General features: G+C 30.0%; 2 protein-coding genes and 1 non-coding gene across 7 annotated transcripts; all 3 read right to left on the reverse strand.

Moving 5' to 3' along the window:
* Positions 1 to 6,630: 6,630 nt before the first annotated feature.
* On the reverse strand, positions 6,631 to 8,587 carry LOC8283072 (cytochrome P450 89A2). Its single transcript, XM_002519968.4, has one exon. It carries the CDS (start codon positions 8,385 to 8,387, stop codon positions 6,825 to 6,827), a length of 1,563 nt encoding a protein of 520 aa, XP_002520014.2. The 5' UTR covers positions 8,388 to 8,587; the 3' UTR covers positions 6,631 to 6,824.
* A 1,338-nt stretch (positions 8,588 to 9,925) lies between these two features.
* On the reverse strand, positions 9,926 to 20,839 carry LOC8283073 (probable GTP diphosphokinase RSH2, chloroplastic). Of its 5 annotated transcripts, none has more exons than XM_048380333.1 (18): positions 20,207 to 20,824; positions 20,070 to 20,128; positions 19,841 to 19,979; positions 19,551 to 19,648; positions 18,856 to 18,912; positions 18,419 to 18,513; positions 17,465 to 17,597; positions 16,293 to 16,445; positions 15,889 to 16,079; positions 15,647 to 15,713; positions 13,773 to 13,906; positions 12,756 to 12,822; positions 12,440 to 12,502; positions 11,832 to 12,076; positions 11,616 to 11,745; positions 11,412 to 11,504; positions 11,057 to 11,242; positions 9,926 to 10,436 (listed from the first exon to the last, which is right to left on the reverse strand). In XM_048380333.1, the coding sequence occupies exons 1-18, from the start codon at positions 20,583 to 20,585 to the stop codon at positions 10,143 to 10,145; spliced, it is 2,583 nt and encodes an 860-aa protein (XP_048236290.1). In that variant the 5' UTR covers positions 20,586 to 20,824; the 3' UTR covers positions 9,926 to 10,142. The 5 variants fall into 5 exon arrangements, with proteins under 5 accessions (XP_048236290.1, XP_015575197.2, XP_015575200.1 ...); XM_015719711.3 differs by having other exon boundaries at positions 19,551 to 19,691; positions 19,848 to 19,979; positions 20,207 to 20,819; XM_015719714.3 differs by having other exon boundaries at positions 19,551 to 19,691; positions 19,848 to 19,983; positions 20,207 to 20,289.
* Positions 20,840 to 20,945: 106 nt separating this feature from the next.
* On the reverse strand, positions 20,946 to 21,019 carry TRNAT-AGU. Its single transcript has one exon. It is a non-coding gene; the product is annotated as a tRNA-Thr (tRNA).
* Positions 21,020 to 23,626: the final 2,607 nt, after the last annotated feature.

Below are 23,626 nucleotides of genomic sequence, written 5' to 3' on the forward strand. Positions count from 1 at the left end.
AAAATATTATGAAGAAATAAATTACTTTTTTAATAAAAAATGTAAATTATCATAAAAGATAAAGAATTATGAATAATTTTAAATTTGAGCTTAAGTTCAAAACAACTCCATTAGCTTCTATGTCCCCACATTGGCCTATGGTCTTTGCTTGATCTATCTGATAAGCAAATATCGATCATCACCTCTCTATCCCCACTTCCATCAGTGATCTGTCAGTTGTGGAAAAAATTAGGGTAAAATACATTATTAATTCACTCTTAAATTTAATTTTGATTTACTTTAGGAATTATTATATTTAAATCATTTTAGAAAAAATTTAAGTATTATAAAAAGTATGTTTTATTAGTTTTAATATATTATTTATTATATATTAAAATTATTTTATTAATTTTTATTAAATAAAATAAAAAGCTTTTTTTGTATTTAGCTACAAATTAAAGCAAAAGTTGAGACATGTGCTTTCTTTTCAATTTCATCTGTCTTTTCCCTTTTAGTCCTTTGTTTGCTTTACTTTCCTTTGTAAAAGTAGCTTTTTCTTTTCACTCGTCCCAAAACTTTATTTTTTCCTTTTTAAATATAGAAAAATCACTCGTTCCAAAATTTACTTTTACTTTTAAATATAAAAAATAAATAAAGATAACTAAGAGAAAATTCTTTTCTTTTAAATTATATATATATGACTTGTGCTGAAATCTTATTAAAATTAAAATCATCTACACCAGTACAAATTTATAAATACACATCCAAGAGATTTTACGGGTAAGAGCACTTGTAATTATCATCTCTAGCCAAAATCAGGAGTGCAAATGCGACCAGCTTTTTAATACTTAGGCTCGATTCGAAAAAATTTAACTAAGCTCTAGCTCGGCTTGAGCTCAATAACTTGTTATGTTTTAGAGCTCGAGTTCAACTCATTATAATTTTGATATATTTGAACTCGATTTGTAATTAGCTCGATATTTATATAAATGAGCTAAGCTTGTTATAATTTTGATATATTCGAACTCGGTTTCTAATTAGCTCGATAGTACATATAAACGAGTTGAACTCGAACTCAACTCGTTATTAGCTCGATATTTATATAAACGAGCTAAGCTCAAGTTTAACTTGATTTCAAACTCGTTAAGTAAGTTCAATTTTACTTAATATGTAGCTGTAAATTTTAAAATTATAAATAAATTATAAATAAAAATAAAATATGCATATAAATTCAGAAACTAAAATAGTTAAATCAAGTTCTTGATAAAAAAGAAAGAGTTCAATAAATGTCATATAATTCTATCTCAAACTCGTTCCAAATCCATTTATAATTCGGTCAGGGACTAAGGGTGCAAATGAATCGAGTCTAGCTTCATTTTAAACATATTGCAAAAATATTTACACATGTTAATTTATAACAGTTCTTATTTTAGTTTTTTTTTTTATCAATTAGATTATAGTATCTTTTATGTTAATTTATAATAGTTCTTACTATATCTACAAGCTTCACATTAAGCATATTGCAAAAATATTTAATCATGCTTCGTTAATTTATAAATGAATAGACTATAATTTCTAAATATTTTTAAACATTTTCGTAATATATGCTTGTTTATTCAACGCTAAAACTACGTAGTTTTATAGTAAAACAATGTATATCTCTAAGCATTTACATAATATATGTTTATTTATTCAATATTAAAATTATGTAGTTTTATAATAAAATAATATGTATTCTTAGGTATTTACTTGTTTATTCAAAACTAAAACTACATTGTCTTATAGTAAAACGACATAATTTATATTGATTTAAGTTAATTATATTATATACAAAATTATATTGTTTTCATATATAATTTTTATTTTATTATTTTACTTAACTAATTTATAATAAAAAGATAAATTGGTAAAATATTAATAATAATTAAATATATAATAATCAAATTATATTATTAAACTAGCAAATATTCAGTTGAATTTCGATATCTCAAAAGTATTATATATATGGCGTTGCAGTGCACTTATAGCGTTTGCCTCTAATGGTCAGCGCACAAGCCAAAGAAGTGAACTCAGAGACAGACTGTGAATCCCTCTTCAATGAAATGGTAATCTTTTTTCTAATTGCTTCTCTCTCCACACATACATGCACACACCAACCCATTAATTTAGTCATATTAGTTTCCAAAAATTGAGTAACAATAAGGTGTTTTGATATGCATTTCAAAATTTGGGTCTTATTCATTTCATTTTATACTTGGCAAGCATAGAAACAAAAATATAACATTAAAATATTAATAGGGGTATAAAGGAGTATACAAATAAATTATATTTTTCTACTAGGAGTTGAGATTTCTTATATTCCAATTTGGGGTATCCAATTTCAACTCATAAAAGAGGAATGAGAGTGAATTACTCCTTTCCTTTCCCTTCCCTTCCCATTATTTAGATAAAATAGATACCAAATAAGATAGGTTGTGATTTCCCCTTTCCATTTATGCATAGGCTAGTATTGAAAGAATTAAGTGGGAATTGTTGTCATTTAAAAAATTAAAGTCTTTTCATTGTTTTTTTAGATTTGTTTTATTTTAAATACAAATATTAAATTAAATGGTTTTATTTATCCTTTCTGATCACATTAGGATATTCATAGTTTATTCTTAATAGATAACTAATAATTAAGAAAATACATATAATCTATAAAATTATGAAAAAGTTATTTAAAATAATCGTTCGACTTCAACCATAATTAGTTTTAATTTATATAAAAATAATTTAATTGGTTAGTGACATTTATATATTTTGTCAATAGATTTGTGGTTTGGCTAATTGTATAAATATTTTTAAATAGAATAATAAATTAAACTAGATTTTAATAAATATTTTATGTTTTATTGTTAATTAAATTTTAAATAATAGATTTCAAGGTCAATATTATTAAAAATAAAAGTATAAAAACTAAATATCAGAAAAACAAGACTATGAGGGGTAAATGTTAAAAAACTTAAAAAGTCATTTGCATTCTCATTAACAGAACGAGTGCTAATCCAAACAAAAAAAAAAGTGTAAGCGGAGTTTGTCGAAAACAATAAAAGTGTAGGGGTCAAAGATGTCTTTTTTTTCTTTTTTATTTATTAAGTAATTTAAAGTTACATGTGATGGAAAAAAAAAATTTAAAAATCAATACTACGAGTTTAACATATTCAATAAGAAATTTAATGGTTTTTAATAATTATAAATATCAATTGATTAAACTTAATACTTGAAATTTAAATAATTTATCAAATAAATAAATTATATTTAATTGTTAATATTTTGATATTTATTAGATTAAACACTTAATTTTTAATTGTACAAAATGCCACTAGAGTTTGAAATTTTTTTGATTTTTGATTTGATAGTCAGACTGCATAAATTTCATTTCTCATTCGAATGTAACTCCTGTGTATAAAGATGACTTTTATTATTAATTTATTTTAAACAAAGTAATTTGATTGAGTTTTTTCTTTAAAAACTATTGATTTATAAATATATTTAAATTTTATTCGTTAAAATTATATGTAACAGTGACTGATGATTAGTTTAATCATTTTATAATTTTATAAATTAAAATAATTTACGTAATTCTTATTACTTACAAAAAAAATGTGATATTACAAAAATATGATTATTTTTATATAAATCAATAAATTAACAAAAATATTAATAAATTTATATAAATTTAATTATTATCTTACTAAAAATAACAATCATTTTCATACTCTTTTATAAATTAAAATAATTTTTTGTATAACTTATTACTTACAAAAGAATTATGCTATTAGGAAATATTTATTTCTTTTGTAAGTCAATAATTAATGAAAAAATGGTAAACTTAAGAAAATAATAATATTTTTCATAATTACGAAATGGATTATTATCTTATGAATAGTAACAATTATTTTCATACATTTTCATAAAGTAAGATAATCTTTCGGAATTCTTATTATTACAAAAAAATCATAATATGATGAAAATATAAGTTTTTACGCAAGTTAATAACTTGTGAAAAAAATCAGTAATTTACAAAAATTAATAAAATATTTTGCAGCTTTTTTTATAATTGTGAAATGAATTAATATCTTATGAAAATAAATTTTTTTTTTATATTTTTAAATTAAAATAACTTTTTGTGTGATTCTTATTACTTAAGAGAACAATTATGATATTATAAAATAAATTGCTTTGTAATTCTTATTTACTACCCACGGCGGGTTGCTTTTTCCAAGTTAGAGTTGATGCTTCTCTCCGATGTGACACAGTTGAAAAGTGTATGGCATAATCAACTTGCAACTGTTTCCTTTTTCCAGCCTAAAATCATTGGCCATTAAGTATTGCACTGGATTAGTGACTTTGTTTTCATCAAATGTCTTGCGAAGATTTCAGAGATTAGAGAATTTGACTGTCTGGAGTTATGGTTCATTGCAATATATTTATGAACTCCCAGAGATCAAGGCTGAAAATTTAGAATATGTTGTAGCAACATCTGAGTTGAGAGATCCAGACTTACATGAGTTATGCTCATTGAAACCCATATGGAATCAGGATCCACAAGGAGTTTGCACCTTTCAAAATCTGCAGTCAGTTGCAGTTTCATATCGTAAGGTTCTGAAAAACGTCTTTCCAGCTTCCATAACTAGAAACCTTTTGCTACTTGAAAATCTTATTTCATTCATTGAAGTCTGTAGTGCTTCAATGTTTGCCCAAACTTTCAAGTTTTTATATAGGAAGCTGTAATTTGAAATTTCCATCATTGAAAAATATTGGTTACATGACTGTCCAAATATATAAAGTCATGTGTGGAGCAAGGATCCTCTAGGATTCTTGAGCTTTGAGAACCTAACTTTGCTGCATATTCATGATTGTAGCAACTTGACTCATATATTTACTCTATGGCTTTGGGTCTTGTAAAACTCCCACTTTTGGAAGTTCAAAGACGTACTTTGGTGGAAGCAATCATCACGAAAGAAAGAGATGACGAAATACTGCGGGAGAAGACCATATTTCCATCGTTACACGCCATGAGTCCTGGGTGTTTGCCTAGCTTGTCAAAGTTTTGTTCTGCAAGCGTTGTTCTAAAATGTCCATCCCTGAAGAAAATTGACGCGGTTCGCTGTCCAAAGGTGGAATTACTTGCATGGTCCTGGAGAGGAACGAAGAAAGACTTTGCAAAGGCGAGACTGATGTTGCCATTGCCCCTTTATTTGGTGGAAAGGTCAGCTTATCAATATTGTTTTCACATACATCTTTGACATGTTTTTCTTTTATTGTTGTGGTCATACCATACGCATTTACCCTATACATTGTTTTGGTTTTTTCAGACTGCAATTCCAAGTTTAGAAGAATTGAAAGTGCAAGGGAGCCCCATATAGAAAATCTGGCATGGAAAATTTCAGGCGGCAGTCTTGTGCAAAATGAAAGCCATTGAGCTGACGTCTTTTCGTGGTGAACAAGCACTTTTGCCTTCTGATTTCCTTCAAACCATACCCATTTTGGAGAAGCTTGTCTTTAGTGATGCTTCTCTGAAGAAATAATCCTCGAAGAAGTGAAAGTCCGGGAGGAAATACTCACCACGTCACTTGCAAAACTAAAAGAACTCAAGCTGAAGAAGTAAAATAATGTTTGTGCGGTTCACTGGTGCAGGAGTAAAAATACTCAAATTAAGAATAGGGAGGGATATTCACTTCATTTAGATGGGGAGAAAATTGAGAATAGTAATATCATCTGAAACAGGTAAGTTATTGGATTTGGGATGAAGAAACAAAAGACTTCCACCAGAAAACATAAGTCATAACTCTGAAAAATATAAACATTTTTTCTTTCTTTTCTTCAGCATTTTCTTCTCCTTCTTTTGTGATACAATGTGCACTACCTTCAACAGCCTCCCTTTTTATAGGGAGAAATTAGCTTCTCTTACACAAAACCAATGCAACCTAGCGCCATGCTTGCCTCCTTGAAATAAGGATTACATCAGATTTGACTAATATAACTTAAACTCTTAAACAAAAATCTCAGCAACTCCAACATAAGTTACGAAGATAGTCTCTGCAGTTTTAGCATAAAGTTACTTAAATGGCAATTAAGTTGTCTTAGAAGAGAATTCTTGCTGCCAGATTCGGTATAGCTATAAATTATCTGAAGCATACATTTTTGTATAGTATTTGACTAAGTTGTCCTAATATCCTTTTGCTGTTGAAATCTGTTTCTCAGAGTGCTGAAGAAGGTAGCTAGATGCCATCTTTCGGATGAGATTTTGTGACAAAATATTGGCAGATGGCCTCTAATATTTCTCCAATTGAAGGTATATGGTGGAGGGGCTTTTTATTCACTAATGACTGAAGTTGTCTTTTAATTATGCCTGAATTATGTGATCCTTGTCCCTGAACTGGTACGTTAGACCGTACAGAAGACGATCCAACTACTGCTCTGTTGTGTTATCAGTATTCAGTTTCTGATACGGTTCAATTTTAAGACTATTGATGAATTCTTCTCATCCTGATATTTTGTTCAGTTTTCATGATCACAGCTATAATGATGCACATTAATTTGTTGTACAGAAATTCTCATCCTGACAATCTGATTATTAAACATTATTCACAAAATTGGCAGGGAATATCAACCAAACATGGCCTGATTTGCGATTGCATTCGAACTAAAATTTTCTATACTGATAATACATACATCCAAACAACTGATACATGCAGCGCCAAGAAAATATACTTTTTTCTTTTCCAAACTGCTCTTGAATGTTATATATATATTCATCTATCAGTCTAGAGAACTGATAAGTTATTAACCAGTGAATCTGATCAACACTCTCGAGGCTTCGTCCTTGGAGATATGCGGGCTTTTAGTGGATTTTTCATCACAACAGTAAACTCTTGTTTCTCAGACAAATCTACATCCTCTCCATCAACAGCCATCCACCTAAAATTCCAAATTAAATTTGCCACGAAATACTCCAAATGGAGCATTGCTAAACCATATCCAGGACAAATCCTTCTCCCTACGCCAAAAGGCATCATTTTTATCTCCCTGCTTCCAGTCATGTCGAATGCTTCAACTCCATCATCATTCAAAAACCTCTCAGGACTGAATGCCTCAGGATCTTTCCAGACCTTTGGATCCAAAGCCATCTCTGCAACCATGAAATTTACAGTACCATCCTTTGGAATCGAAAACCCATCAAGAACTGTATCATGTGTCACCGCATGTGGCAACACAAAATGCCCTGGAGGATGTCTCCTTAATCCTTCCAAAGTCACCGCTTTTAAATATGGCATCTTTTGCAAATCTTCTTCTTTAACCTCTTCCTCTTCAGCACTCATAACCCCTTTAATCTCCATGAATAATTTTTCTTGAATATGTGAATACTTTGTCAAATTTGCCATGATCCATTGAAGGGCTGTGGATGTAGTATCTGTACCAGCATCAAGAAATTCAGAGCATAAACTTACTATTTCCTTTTCTTCCAGCTTTCTGTTCTCATTTGGCAGCTGCAAGTCCAATAGGGTATCAACATATGATACTATAAACTCTTGTTTTCCTATATTATCCTCTTTATCTTTGCTTAACCTCTCAAGTTTTGCATTCTTTCTTGCTCTTATCAAAGGAATCAACACCTCTTCTTTGTCTTGTTGAAGCTTGTAGAATTCTTCCCATCTTTTACAGAACAAAATCCTTGTCAAACTTGGCCAGAAGTTCAATATATTAAAACGATTAAAACTCAATAACAAATTACGCTGAACTTTTTGCACTTCTTTTATCTTCTCTTCGTCAAGCTTGTCTCCAAAGCACATGAGTACTAATAAACAGAACATAGTGTAATGAAAGTGCTCTTTAACAAGAACATACTGACCAGTTTCTGACTGGTTCTTGAGGCGGTTGATGAGGATTTCAATCACCCATTTGCGAGCCTGCGAGTAAGATTTTACCCGAGAAGGATGGAGGATTTCAGAGGTGAGGTTTCTGCGTAGAAGCCGCCAAGTTGGTCCATAGGGAGCAGAGCTGATATTATGCTGATTGCTAGAGATTATTTTGCTGATAGCAAGTGGTGGAGGGCGGTCCGCGAAGACAGCTCCGTTTTGGACTAGTGCTTCATGGGCTAGGGAGTGAGTAGTGATGAAGATTGCTGGACGAGGACCTATTCGGAGAGTGATGACAGGGCCGTATTTGGCACGCAGGCTGCGAAGAATTGGCTCAAGTTCAGAGAAAGACTTGACAAGCCATTTGAGGCTGCTGATTATGGGAATAGAAAATGGTCCAGGAGGGAGCTTGTGGGTGGCTTTTTGAGTAGGTTTAAGGAGGGAAAAGAGGGAGTTGAGGAATAGACAGAGGGATAGAGAAAGCAGGATGATGAACCAGGTTTCCATTTTCTTTTTCTTATTTCTGGATTTCTTTTTTTTTTTTCTGTGCGTATGGCGGAGAAAGTGAATAGTGTTATTGAGTCCTGAAGATGTGGCTATAAAGGAGGATGAGAAGTGGGAATCTGTTTTGAGTTGTCTTTTTCCTTCTACAGACTTTTGAACTTTGTTTGGATTCAAGTCTGCGGGCTTATTCTTATTTCTTTGACTGTATATATATATATATGTCTCAAGAAAAAAGAAAGTTTCAATATTTCTTTTATTTTATTTTTTTATATATATACATAATCAATCTGTGCGGTGGATCACATCTCTACTGATATATATATATATGATGTATTGTAAATTATAATTTATTTTACACTTGCAGGCTCATTAGTCCAATGGAAGGTTCACTAAATAAATAAAAGAGAACCTAAATATGAAATTTTTAGAGTGACTTTTGCAATTAACAAAACAAAATAACATTCACAAATGAAAACGACACACTTTTAATATGTGAAGATTATAATATGCCGACTTTATTTGCAATTTTTTCTTTTAATTTCTCTTCTGATGGAAAGTGCAATCAAGCAGCAAAACAAGGGCAACACTACAAAACTTAGCTATTAAAACAAGCAATTAGGAGATATATATATATATATATATATATATATATATATATATATATTAGAAACAAAAAGACAAATAATAATGTGCTTTCGTTTTTGTGTGACGTTTTTCTTGTATGCACGGCACTTTCTCCTCCACGAAATATATATTAATAATTTTCTTTAGGCTTCAGTTATCAATTAAATTTTAAATTTTTTATACTTTTTTTTATCTAAATAAATTTCAGAATTTAAAAATAAATATTCATATATTTTTAATTTATCGCATGCTATAAGGATATTTGCTTTAGAAATCAATAGAAAATTCCCAGCAAATCAATTGTACTGGTTTGCATTACTGATTTCTTCTCTAAGGCAAATATTATGTTACTATGTCGTTATTGCCTCTGGAAATTCTTAAAAAAAGCATTTGTTACAACTATGGTAAAGCACATTCAAAATCAGAGGATGAACATCAAACAAGTACAAAACACTGTTTTGCATAGTTCAAGGGCAAATGAGAGCAACATCTGCAAATAAACAGTGAAATATGCCATATAAAATGTAAAATAAGTCTATAAAATTACAAGAAAATAAAAATAAAAACTAAAAAATAATTAGACCCATGTATATAGAAGACCTAAAATGTAAATCTGATTGCATTATTGAAATCCATACTATTATCATTATTAAAAGGTTTTGCATCATAACATAGGGGCTTCACTGATCTGGCAAAAACTTCAATTTGGAAGATTTCTTCAAAGCTATCAGATCTTGTCATGTGGCGTATAGGATCTATATAATCCCAAAAGCATTTTGGAATGAAGTACATTTCTATTTGAAAATATCAAGGAGTAAGGAAGAAAAAAGAAAAGATTGAAGAAATTTCTCTTTTGTCCTTGCATTACTATTGAATTCAGCAACCATTTAGAGTTAAAAACAAGTGAATAAATCCCATAGCCAGAGACAAAATGCCTATAATTGCAATGAAATTTGCCAATATTTACACCAATGTAACATACAACGCCCACTTACACTTTGGTAGGCCTAACTACAACAATTGAAGTATGCACGTCGAATAGCTTGTATCTATCAGATGTGGTAATTAGGATGGCAATGGATTTAATTGTACCTTGCTATCTACACTGCTCAATTGCGTTTGAGGGAAGTATATCTACACTCTGACTTCAACCACATCACCATCGCTGAGCTCGGTACTTGGTAATACAAGCTGACCATTCACCAAAACCAACTTGCCTTCCAGACCTACTCTTCTAGCAGCATCTGCAGCAGTGCTACCAGTTCTCAATCTCATTATTTCACCATGAGGCCAACAAATGATTACCACTTCACTGAGAATGATAGAATCTGCAGTATAATGAGACTTCATGTCATACTTCGGTTGCCCAAGACTTGCTTCAGTGCGCAGTTGCTCTTCCCACCGCAGCATTGTCCTCAGTAGACGGACCTAAAATATGAAACTAGAAATTAGTCATCAGTTCAAAATTTCAGGTACCAATAGTATTGTCTTATGTATATGCATGCAAGCAAACACATCCCTTTGCTTGTTGCATGAGTGGGAATATTTTAACAATTGCCTGGAGCCTGCTTCTGGTTCAACATGGATGGCTTAGCAAATAGGTTGCAACCTTGAAGTTCCCTGACTGACAGAGAAAGACATTTCTGCACAGCAGTAATTTAAAACTGCTTATGACTACCAATACCTGGAACAGCAGTTACTTAAAAACTGATTATGACTACCAATACCTGGAACAGCAGTTACTTAAAACTGCTTATGACTACCAATACCTGAACTTCTATTTGTCATTATTAGGGACGATGTACAACACCTCATATAAATGCAATAACAAGAGAGGAAGTACAAGAACTAGGCAATGACAATGAAAATGATAAGAAGAATACACATTAACCAGGCTCAGGTCATGATAACTGATTGAAGCAATTACAGAAGTTGCTTTGCTGGCAGGCAGAAAGTGATCGTCATGAAAAAAGACAATATCCTAACAAAATTCCACCAGGTAGCAATCAAGAGAATGAGCTCAAAAAACTAGACGATTGCACACTGACCTTATTATTGATGCCAGCATCAATAGGATTGGAAGCAGCAGAATCTAAATTTGGCCTAGATGCAACAGAATCAACAGGTTTGCCTTCAAAAACAGCAGATACAACAGCCCAATATTCAGATTCTTCTTGCTCTGTTAGGTCAATAACCTGAATAAAGGTTGGTAACAGGCGCTCAAATTGATCTTGCTGCATGGCAACATACACACTAAATAAATTTATTATAGAAATTCAATAGTGGTTCTCTAAGAGCATAGCTAAACATTTATGTAGTAACTAGGTGTTCTATACTGCTAGTTTTAGAAAGTACTAAGCCAAAAGAAGCAAAAATTGACTAATGCCAAAGCGTTGGACATACCTTATGGTACATACCATCTCGGCAAAGTGTGTACTTCTCAAGGCAAGTACACCAATCCCCATGTCCCGGTTCACACCACCATTCATCTGATACCTGGAAAGCCAAAGTGGCAGCAGAAAAGGCAAAGTTATCCCAGTTCACGCCCGTAAACTTTTATCAACTTAGCAAACAAAATAATTGGAAAAAAAAGTAAAGCAACTTTACCTTTTTGTACAATCTGGCATAAGCCTCCCACCGCTTTCTTGGGAAAGAAGATCTTCTGTCAGCTACTGCCTCAGAAGCTGCCAGTCCAAAGCCCACAGCGACTAGCAATTCTCGTCCATCCTTATCTACTCTGAAATCCAACTTTCATGGAGAAACATGTGACTTCAAAGTTTACAGTAATTAGTATACCATGATAAACAAGGAGTTATATGATACCTGATTATAACAGCAGCAAGTAAGTGACTTCCTTGAACTCTAAGGACAGGATGTCCCACTTTCAGGGATCTGTATTTTTGAAACTGATCCTCTCCTATGGAATTATGATCCTCAAAATCTTTGGACAGACAAGAAGATGCCTCTGTTTCAGATTCATCCATGCTGCTTATGGAAGGCAACTTATTTCCAGTTTCTTTGTAAAGCCAGTGTGCTGCAAGTCCATGCTCCGCATACTCGTGCATTTTCTTGAAAAATAAATACATAGTAGTTGTGCAATTATGTCAGCTAAAACTAAAGCTGTTCATAGGCTAGGGTATCTATCTAGCCCGCTAGTAATGATCCAGGCTTGGACATAGGTAACCAAGCCTGGCCTGGACAGGCGAAATATTTTCTATAAAATTTTACATAACATAAAAGATTCTATATATATAAGAATATATACACATAATTTCTTTTTAACACATGCAGGCTGGGCTTGGGTAAGGGTTTTTTAAGTCAAGCCCGATGGGACATCCTGAACCCAGCCCAACCTGCGTGATGATTAGGTCTTAAACCAAAAATAAAGCCAACTAACTTTAGGTTCAAACAAAAATCGGGAAGTTCGACACCTGTGTTCTTATCTGGACTTCCAAAGATGCATTATCAGGACCTTGTACTGCTGTGTGCAGAGACTGCAATTGTTAAAAGAAAGCATAAGTTTGAAATGCAACGCAAAATATAGGGTTTATGGTGAGAAGATGGACAGACTATCTTTATATGCCTTCCAATGATCTTTATAGGATTCAGAAACATATTCTATCGTGTAATATGCATATCTGTTTAAGTGTAGCACACTTGAATGCAAACATTGCACCTACTTATCAACATAAGAATCTAATTCCTCACACTTTATAACTTATTAGAAACATAAGATTGAAACGTCACCTGATATCCACTGGGCTTTGGGTTAACAATGTAGTCATCAAATTCACCATCAATGGGAGTCCACAGCCTGTACAGGAAGGTAAAACAGCCGATGCATCATCTACAACCAGTACAGTTGAAGTTCTGCAAATATTTTTATTCACAATGGCAACAAATCCAACAAAGAACCGTTGCTTAAAGAAACTAAGCATCATTCAGTATTAAAATACCCCGTGATATTTTCAGTAATACCTGAATATGCATGGACCTATGACATTACTCACCAAGCAAACTCTATAAAACTTGCAAAGAACTATTTAGATCCCCAAGTCTGAACATGATTACGGCTATAATCAATCAGGGAATACTGCTTTAGCAGGAAGTGTTCAAACAAAGTTAGCAGCAGAAGTGTTTAGTGTTTGTACTAAGAGAATCAACGCAAAAGGGCCAAAACAAATCCTTGAACTCTTCGGAAGAAGTCAGTTAAACACCCAACATTCATTTTGACACAATTAAACCGCAAACCTTTTGAAAACAGTTCTATTAAACCCTAATTCAATTAAACCCAAAATTCTTGGCTCACATGGAGTCCGCATGCAGCCTTCCCGGCTGAGTTAATGGCCAATCTTCTCCAAATCGGTTCACCTCATCACATGGACTGCCCAATAGTGGCCTCATTTCCCCTAAACGCCTCCTGAATCGCAAGAATCAAAGCCTTGAAGTCACTGCCTTCTCTCCTTCATTCACTCCATTCTATGGCAAGTTAATGTGCATTGTTGGTCTTCCTAAGACGCTAAGAAGCCACTTGTCCTCCCTGCAGCAACCATGCACTTCAACAATGCTTGAATAGTTGACAATGATAGTTGTGAGTTTCAGCAATGAATTTTGGGCTTAATTGAACTGTTTTGAAAAGGTTTAGGGTTTGATTGAGCCAAAATGAAGGATAGGTGTTTAATTAACTTTAGGGTTTTCTTGGCCTTTTTGCCAAGAATTAATCCACCTAGATTTACATGAGCATACACAAACATGTTAATATACCTATGCACTATATCGAGAAGACTGTAACAACACTGAATTGCAGGTCCATGTAAAGCTCCATTCTTGTCTCCAACAACTACCCTCAATGCACGGGCATCATATACTTTATCAATGCCAACATCTTTCCGTTTCATCTATAGAAATTGAAGAGAAAATTACATTCATATCACAACATATATAAAAGTGCGAAGGAGGGGGGGATATGCAATTGTACTAAAAGAGCTTTACTGATTATTTAATTATTTAGATTAATTAAAATTGCTAAATAATATTTATAATTCATTAATTACAAATCCAATTTAGATGTCTAACCCATCTAGGATTTTCCAATGTTGGTTATAAAGTAGAATTTAAAAAAGAAAACAAATTTAATTCATTAATTACATATCCAATTTAGAAGTCTAACTCATCTAAAAGTGCTGGGGGGACAGACAAATTTACTAAAAGAGCCTTAATGATTATTTAATTATTTAGATTAACTAAAATTGATAAATAATATTAATTATTCATTAATTACATATCCAATTTAGAAGTCTAACTCATCTAGGATTTTTCAATGTTAGTTATAAAGTAGAATTTAAAAAAGACAACGAATTTATTTCATTAATATATCCAATTTAGAAGTCTAACTCATCTAGGATTTTTCAACATTGGTTATAAAGTAGAATTTAAAAAAGAAAACAAATTTAATTTTTTTATAAACACTAATTAATAAAAGATAATTCTTTTCTCCTTTAATTTTAATTTTTGTATGTACTTCATTTATTATTATTTTAATTAAGTAATTAATTTAATATTATTTTCATTTAATTAAAATCTAAATAATTCATTAATTTCATATCCATTTTAGAAGTCTAACTCATCTAAAATTTTCCAATGTTGGTTATAAAGTAGATTTTAAGAAAGAGTAATAATTTTTTTTTTTTTAAAAGTGTCGATGATTTTATGCCTATAAAAAATAACTTAGAATAAATATAAAAAATAACTTAGAATAAAATTGAAAATTTTTAAAATAGATTAATACTTCTGTAATATCATTTTTTAAAATTAATATTATTGATAATTGATATATTTTATTATAACTTTATGTTATGGTCGAAAAAATACGAATTTTATAACGATAATGATAGCTAATTTTATAAGAATATATATCAAATAAAAAACATGATAAAAATAGAAAAAGAAGATTGAAAGAAAATGTGATAAGTCAAGGTTTAACATATACTAGTGCTAGATTAGATTTTTAATAAAAGAAATGTTTGATGAAAGAAAAATTATAATAAGTTAAACCTATTATATTATCCTTAGTAGAAATATTAATTTCAATACTATCATACTATTTCATTGAAATTAATATACTTCTATAATAGACGTGAATCTTCAATTTTCTTTAATAATATATTAAATTTATTTATTACTAGCTACAAAAATAATTAGTATAAATTATATAAGTTATAAAATAGTTTATTTGTAGATGAATTTACTATGATAAAAAGATCTTATCACTATCTTAGACTAGAAATGTTTATAATGCTAAATTTAAAAATATGTATTATTTTACTTTCTAAGTGATAACAAGTCAAATAGTTAATATTCACGTACAACACACGTGAGTAAAAGAACTAGTATTAATAAAAGAAATGAGATCACATGGCATTTTGCAGAAAACTGATAAGTGAATATGAGACTATGGTTAAATATAACTGATCTAGCAGTAAAATAGAAAAAGGTAGGAAAGAACAGGGACTCTCCGCGCATTCTTGTTGACAAAATCTAACTAAAGTGAAAAAATAGCTACATCTTATCATACCTAAAGAGGCAACATATGAAAAATGCAGGCCTTAATTAAAACAAAACTCAAACTTTAGTAATACCTTGGTGTACATACTATACAAGCTCTTAAGTCGACTAGATAAAGTCACTTCCATTCCTGGAACATAACTACAAGAATGAGAGAGAGAGAGAGAGAGCATCCATCAGACATGGGAAAGTTAATGGTAAAAGCTCCATAGACATGACATGCATTGAGAAGAAAACTGATAATTATGTAATATTTATTTAAGTTTCCTACACGAACTACAGGCATCAAATATCAATGGGAGAAGCAAAAGCTTACGAAGTAGATATAAGTAGCTCCCTCTCAAGTGCTTCCTCACAAGCAATAAGAGATGCTAGAGCAATTCCAGCATCTTGAACAACCTTTGGTCGTCTTTGAGCATCTGATGTTTTCCTAAGACTATTTAGAAAAATGGTTCCTTTTTTACGATCCAGCAAGATATCAAAAGGCACAACAGCTTCCAAAAGATCCTGCATATAAAAAATAAATACTGAATTAAATCATGGATGTTTTGTACAGCTCTCCAAAACCCTAATTATTTTTGTATGTCAAAAAAAAAAAACAATTGGAATACATAGCATGCTAGCTGCCCAAAACCCATAAAATCAAGCCAGAAGAATTTATAGTCCAGTAGGAATTTGAGAGAAACCCTTTAATAACAAGAAACAACTTATTCCAAATACCTTCCTTGTTAAGACATCATCATCAGGAGTCAAACTATTCTCATCCAAAGGCAGCAAGCTGAATCTATTAGATATTCTTCTTGGACATCCTGCTCTGCTGCTAGAGCTCCACATGGAAGCCAAATCAGCCCGCATATCTCGAAACAATTGAGGCTGCATATCATCTACAATTAGTGTATGCTAATGAAAGAAAAAAAATATCTTGCTGAATTCAGTCTGCACAATAAATAATCTTGCTACATAGGCGTAGATTAGTTACTCCCTTCTATCCAATTCCTTCTGTTTGAAACTTTTTGTGACTCTAAAATACAGTGAACGAGCTACCAAAATTCAGGAGTAATTTCAAAAGCTCCAGATGACTTCAAATTGTGCAACCAATGTTCTGAATTTGGACAGCACTATACACTTGCTAGGGACAAAAGTCATCCATTTCATGTCCAACAAAATTCTAACACAACCTAGAAGTGCACTGTTCAGACCAAGATGTCAGTATATCACTGTAATACAGCAAATTCTTAACTGTTCAAAGCACAAATGTTGAATCTTCTAACTCGTTAGATTAATTGATTCACATTTCTTAAAATCTTAGCAATGTGATCACAAAATCCAGTTTAAGTACATTCACATATGTAAATTATATTTTCAATCATCCCATAATTACTTGGAGTGCAATATGTCTCATGTAATGATACAGAGACTCATACACTACTTATCTTAAAATGAGGTACATAGGGTCAGGCATAGTTAGTGACGGTACACCAATTAGGATCTTAGTACATGAACTACATGTAACAGGGTCATTAAGCTTTTAATTATCTAACTATTAATACTTAAAAGAATTTTTAATTCAAAATTTGATGGTTCTTAGTTTCATTAATTATAAATTTAATTATAATTGTTAGTTCCTATAAGAGTAAATACAAAAATCACCAAAAATTATTTAACTAAGTTTAAATTTATTTTTAAAATAATTTTAAAATTTTTATCGAACTTTTTCTTTTTCAGCTAAAGCCTTTTAAGCATGGTTAACCAAAATCATTGATCAAATTATGTCATTATCCTGGAGAATCATTAACATCAACTTATAAGATTTTGCATGCAAATTAGTCTACACAGACTCCGACATAGTCAAAATTCAATGAACTCCTACAGTCTAAAATATTAGTTCACACCTGAAGCACAGCAAAACATAGATCTTCTAATTCAGCTTTCAACGCCCACAGACCCAATCTGGAAGCAAGCGAGCACCAAATATGTAAGGTTTCCTGTGCAACAGCTTGAGCCTTCAAAGGTGGCAGAGCATAACTGCAAAAGAAAATAAATGAATAAATAAATCATTATATGGATCCATATAATGAATCTCAAAACTGAAAACTAAGCCTGGTTGAGATTCAAGGTTGCTATCTCAAGAAGTAAGCAACTCAAGTTTTATCCATTATTTTGTTAGTCCTTTAAGTGGGGCTATACTAAGCCAAGCCGAACTGAGTATCAAAATTTTCATGTTTGGTTGCTTATATTTGTTTCAAGCTCGAGCGAAAAATCAAGCTTAACATTGAGCGAAAGAGAATTTCTTAGTCTGTTAATTGTTTGAGCTGACTTGAGCTTGTTTGCTAGCTTTATTAGCTTAGAAATTAAATCAATTTAACAATAATTTAAGATATTTACTAACAATCATTTTATACTTTTAAAACTTATTTACAATTTAATATATGTTTATTGTGTAATTATCATTTAAAATATATCAAATGACATGTTACTTTCAATAATCTATTATTAATTTTGAGCTGCTCATAAGCTTTCTAGTCGAGTTTAGAGGTGTTTAAACTTGTTCATTAGAACAAATCAAGCTTGATCAAGCTTAGACTCTTCAGCTAATGAAAGAGCTCGAAAAAGTATGTTAATGAGCTAAATCCGAGCCAAGCTCAAATAGCTTGAATTGAATTACAGACAAACTTTTTTAAGTAACATTAGATCATTTTCAAGCCATCAAATATAGAGAATCAAAACAAGATTCAGATAAAATAATACTAATAAAGCAGTATTTCCAGAATATGAATTATTAAAGAAAAAGAGAGACCCATAAAGAGAAACTGAATGATAATGCTAGCAGAAGTTAAAGTCAGTACATGGTCCTCATGTTGTGAAGGCGATCTGCAAGCTTGATGAGCACCACACGAGGATCATCAACCATGCCCAAAAGCATAACTCGAAGATTATTTGCCTTAAGATTAACAGAACAAAAAAATAAAAACATAGATATAATATGAGTTAATAACTATAAACTATGAGATTGGTCACTGACCCATTGGTAGAAAGAGTGCATATATAAGCTCTACACACCAAATGCTTTGGAGAACTGTACAGACCCGTTGGTATATAACAATTAAATATCCTTTATTTTAATTTTTTGTAAAATAGTATATATCCCATTTTTATTTTTACAATTAGCAACAATAAAATAAGAAAAAATATTCAGTTATTGTTAAATTTTATGAAAGGAAAAGTCCTGATCTTTACATAGAATAATTTTATGCTATCACTGTGCAAACTTTAAGCCCTGTACCTCTTCCTGACCAAGCGAACTCTGGTTCACAGTCACCCTGCGATGTCTCCGCAGCAGCTGCAAAACAGAATGTTACATGACAGCAGGAGAAAGATGTTGAACACCATTAAAATTTTATACATTCCAGCAGTTATGCAGAAAAATATCTACATCTAAATACTTATTTAATCTCCATAGTTGTAAAACAATTTTGTCCTTCTGTAACAACAGAAAAATGGCCACATGGTTAAAAATTAAAAAATAAAATAAATCTAAACTAAGAACTTCAACAGAAATTTTATAGGCGTCTTTTTCTAAAATTTTCAAAAGGCCTACACACAAACTACTAAAAGAAAAGGCTAAAAACAGAAAATAAAATAAGGTTACTTTCATATGAAAGTTCAAAAGAAAAACCAAATTCTTGAAAGACAAACAAGAGCAGTTACCCAATCAATTCCTAGACTGCAAGTAAAATAGCTCCTTTACTACTTAAATTTCTCAAATCACTTGGTACTACAAGCTACTATGTTTCTTCAAGCTAATAATTCATATAACTCCTAAACTAAAAGGAGAATCATAACACATTGTGCTAAGCAACCGACTTTTCCTTCACTTTCCCAAAAGGAAATCAAAAAAGAAGAATACATCACAATCCCTGATTGACCAGAAGAAATGTCAGAAAGAGAAGAAAAATGTAAAGTGATTAAGCTTATTACCTGATTTATATAACTTAATCTGGAAACGCCAGCTACCAACTTGGCTACATCTTCACCAAACTCTTCTTCTATACTTTGTAAACTTTCTTGTGTATCATCTACCACATCATGAAGAATCCCGGCCACAACAGTATCAACAGCCTATAGTACATTTCTTATAATCTCAATGGAAGCTTATTGGCAAGGTACAAATAAATAAATGCTTGAACAAAGAATTATAACTTAAATATTAGCTGGACATACAATATAGAATACCGATTCTAATAATAAAAACTGAAACTTTTTTTTACTACATACTCTTTTGCCAGCTGAAGGAACAAGCATTGCTAGAATTCTTCCAGTATGAATACAATGAGACAAATAAGGTTCTCCAGTTTTCCTAAACTGGCCATGATGAGCTCTTTTAGCAAAAGCAATAGCCTTTTGCACCTGCCTTCACAAATTTCAAACATTTTTAGTAGCAGCAAAAAAATAAAAAATGTCATAAATATTAAATAATGCAAAGTAAAGATGTTAAACCTTTCCATCACTAAAAATAGTACATCCGGTCACATCGACTCCATCCAGTACAAAACAACCTGCAAAATTTTATTTTAAGAGGATAAGTTACCAAAATATACACTTTTAAGTCCCGGAGTAAATAAAAATAATCAGACCTGGTTGTTCGACGACTTTAGGCCATAAAAAATCAACCTTAGTGGAGAGGCAAGCACCGGAGGCAATAGCGACAGCAGTGACAGCGACATGAGTGATAGCGGAAGTGACAGCGCCATGGACGGAGGCGGAACCGGAGGCAGCGGCGGCAGCGGCGATGATGTTACCGGTGGTAAAAACAGAAGATAGAGAGGAGGAAAGGGCAAATTTAGGAGGGATTTGGTCGAGAAGGCAACGGAACTTGTAGGAATGATTAGTGTTAATAGTATTGAAACGGAAATAGTAGGGGCAGAAATGGAATTTATGGAGAAAAGGAGAGCTTTTCTGGGTAAACATAATGGAAAGTTGGGTTTGGCATGAGGAAGAAGAAGAAGAGAGCATTGAATTTTGTTTCTTTTTGTTTTGGTTTGTTTTATGGCTGGTGGTTGAGCGTTCTTTTATTTATTAATACAAAAATAAAATCTTAAAATTTTAAAAAATAAAAAAAAAAAGATCTGAGGAATGTTTACTCTGCGAGTGTATGTGTGAGGTGGGTTTTCTTTTCTGTATTGGGAAGTGAATATGGAGGGAGAGTTACAAAGAAAAAGAAAGACAATAATAATAATAATAATAATTTGTGGTGACAGTTGTAGAGGACGTTACGTTATGGTTTGCTCTGTCTTGTTTTGGATGGTTTACAAAGGTCCTGATGAAATTCTGTGAAGAAAGAAAATAAAATTGTTGGTTATTGATATTCTGCATTGCTCTCGTTGAGAGTCGAACTCAAGACCTCCCGCTTACTAAACGGGTGCTCTAACCAACTGAGCTACGAGAGCTTATTGATTGGCTTAAGCATAATCAATAGAGTTGATCTGAAAGACCATAGATCAAGATTAATTGAACAAATATTTTATTTTATACTTCAAAAGAGAGCATCTAGAATTAAGAAGTTCGCCGAGTCTTTCAATGAGACTCTACGTGGAAAATTTTGTAAGTGACATATTTATAAAATTATTAATTATAATATTTACAGAAAATTAAATGTGATATTAAATATTAATAAGAATATGGTAAAAAATTATAACTTATTTAAAAATAAGACTATTATATTTTTAAAAGATAATTACAATAAGTATAATAATTATTATAGCTACTACATATTAATAATAAATCTTATTATTTTTCTCATAAAATATAAATTTATATTCATACATGTAAAATAAAAAATAATAAAATTTTTAAATTTGGTCATAAAAATAGTTAAAAGAAAATTGTGATACGTTTAAAAACTTATTAGTCGAATATAAAAATTAGAAAAAAAAATTTCAATTTATATGTATGTGATATTAAAATATAATAAAAAATAAATAGTAATAACCCTAACACTCTAATTTTTAAAATAATTATTATATGAACATATAATAACTTATTAATGCAATTAAATATATACAAAATTAAAAATATCAAATACATATACTTCTCATGTTATTTACCTTAGCATATAATAAATATAAAAATTTCACAAGACTATTTCATATGAATTTTATAAATAACTAATATAAATGTATAGAAATATCATAAAGATAAAGTTTAAACTTATATTTATACTAATATTATTATAAATTAAATTATATACATTATATAAAATAAAAAAATTGAGTATAAAATAAATAAAATAATCATCCAATAGCATGAGTAAATTGTTGGAATATATATATAGAAAGTTAAGTTTTTCCATGAAACTCCACGTGGTAAAATTTTATAAAGTCATATCATGTTATTTTTTAATGAGAAAATAATATATGGCATATTTATAAAAATCTTAATTATAATATTTATAAATAAATTAGATGTGATCTAAAATACTAATAATGAATATAGTAAAAATTTATGACTTATTTAAATATAAAATTATTATATTCTTAAAAAATAATTATAATAAGTATAATACTTATCTTAGTTGCTACATATTAATAATAAATCTCATTATCTTTCTAATAAAATATAAATTTATATTCATACATATAAAAACAAAAAATAATAGAAATTCTAAATTTATTCATAAAAATAGTTAAAAGAAATTTGTAACACGTTTAAAAATTTATTGATCAAATATAAAAATTAAAAAAAAGTTTCAATCTATATATACGTGATATTAAAATGTAATAATAGTAATAATAATAATAATAATAAAATAACAAGTATTCTAACAATATGATTTTTAAAAAATTATTATTATATAGACGTATAATAACTTATTAGTACAATGAAATAGTTACAAAATTAAAGATAAAAAATATATATACTTCTCATATTTATTTGTTTTAGTATATAATAAATATAAAAACTTTACAATGATAATATTATATAATTTTATATAAGAGACTAATATATATATAAATAAAAGTATCATAAAGATAAAAATAAAACTCATATTTTACACTAATATTATTATAAAGTAAACTATATAATATATAATAAAAATATAAAATATAAAATAAATAAAATAATCATAGCATTAGCAAATTGCTAGTAAGCACATGTCGCTTAACCTAGCATTGTTTTTTCCTCACCTACTTTTTGGTTTTTATTTCTATTATTTTCTTTTAGCTACTTTTGAATATAAAATATATAAAATTTAAATATTGTATGGAATAATAAATTTATTAGGAATAATATTTGAATAAAAAAATATTATAACAATCTATTATTCTTTTAAAATAATAAATTTTGAAATTCAACATTTTAAACAGAAAAATTAAAAATAAATAACTTGAAGGATGATAATTTTTTTAAAATTTTATTGATTTAGACTATTATTTTACTTGATAAATAATAAATTTAAATTAAATCCATAAATTTTATAAAACCCTTCCATCTAAACCGATATTCAGAATTTTTCCAAAAGCAAAAGCAAAAGAATTCAAAACTGAAAGTTTTAAAAGCAAGCAAAGGCAAGAGTGAGCAACGGTCGGCTTGATTTAATTTTAACCAAGAATTGAATAATCAAATTTTCTGATTTTATCAACTGAACCGAATCGAGATATAAAATATGATAAAATCAAACTAAGACAATTCAGTTTAGTTTAGCTAATCATTTTGGGATTCTTATGTTTCTATTTTTTTGTAATTTAAATTATATATATTCATAATTAAATAAATATACATAATTTATTTAACATCAACAATGACAGAAAAATATATTCATATATATATATATATATATAACTTTAATTTTATAGTGAAATATATTGATTATTTCTGTTTATATAAATTTCAGTTGGTTCAATTAATATTGAAATATTTTATCAAAAGCCCAACTGAAATATTATTCAATTTGTCAATTTTTAAACGAATTGAACTTTAAAAATAGCCAAACCTAACAGAAGTTTGATTTTTCAATTTGGGTTCGATTTTGGTCACCCCTGCAAAGCCAAATTGGT

This window comes from Ricinus communis, chromosome 10, assembly GCF_019578655.1.
Source record: "Ricinus communis isolate WT05 ecotype wild-type chromosome 10, ASM1957865v1, whole genome shotgun sequence".
NCBI classification, from domain to species: Eukaryota; Viridiplantae; Streptophyta; class Magnoliopsida; order Malpighiales; family Euphorbiaceae; genus Ricinus; species Ricinus communis.

Excerpts from the sequence above, each read along its gene's own strand:
- LOC8283072 (XM_002519968.4), bottom strand. The coding sequence starts at position 8,387 with ATGGAAACCTGGTTCATCATCCTGCTTTCTCTATCCCTCTGTCTATTC.
- LOC8283073 (XM_015719711.3), bottom strand. The coding sequence starts at position 20,585 with ATGCTCTCTTCTTCTTCTTCCTCATGCCAAACCCAACTTTCCATTATG. Across the intron at positions 20,129-20,206 it reads TAAAGTCGTCGAACAACCAG|GTTGTTTTGTACTGGATGGA; the intron begins GTCTGATTATTT and ends AAAATTTTGCAG. Across the intron at positions 12,823-13,772 it reads CTTCTCGATATAGTGCATAG|GCTGTGGACTCCCATTGATG; the intron begins GTATATTAACAT and ends CTTCCTGTACAG.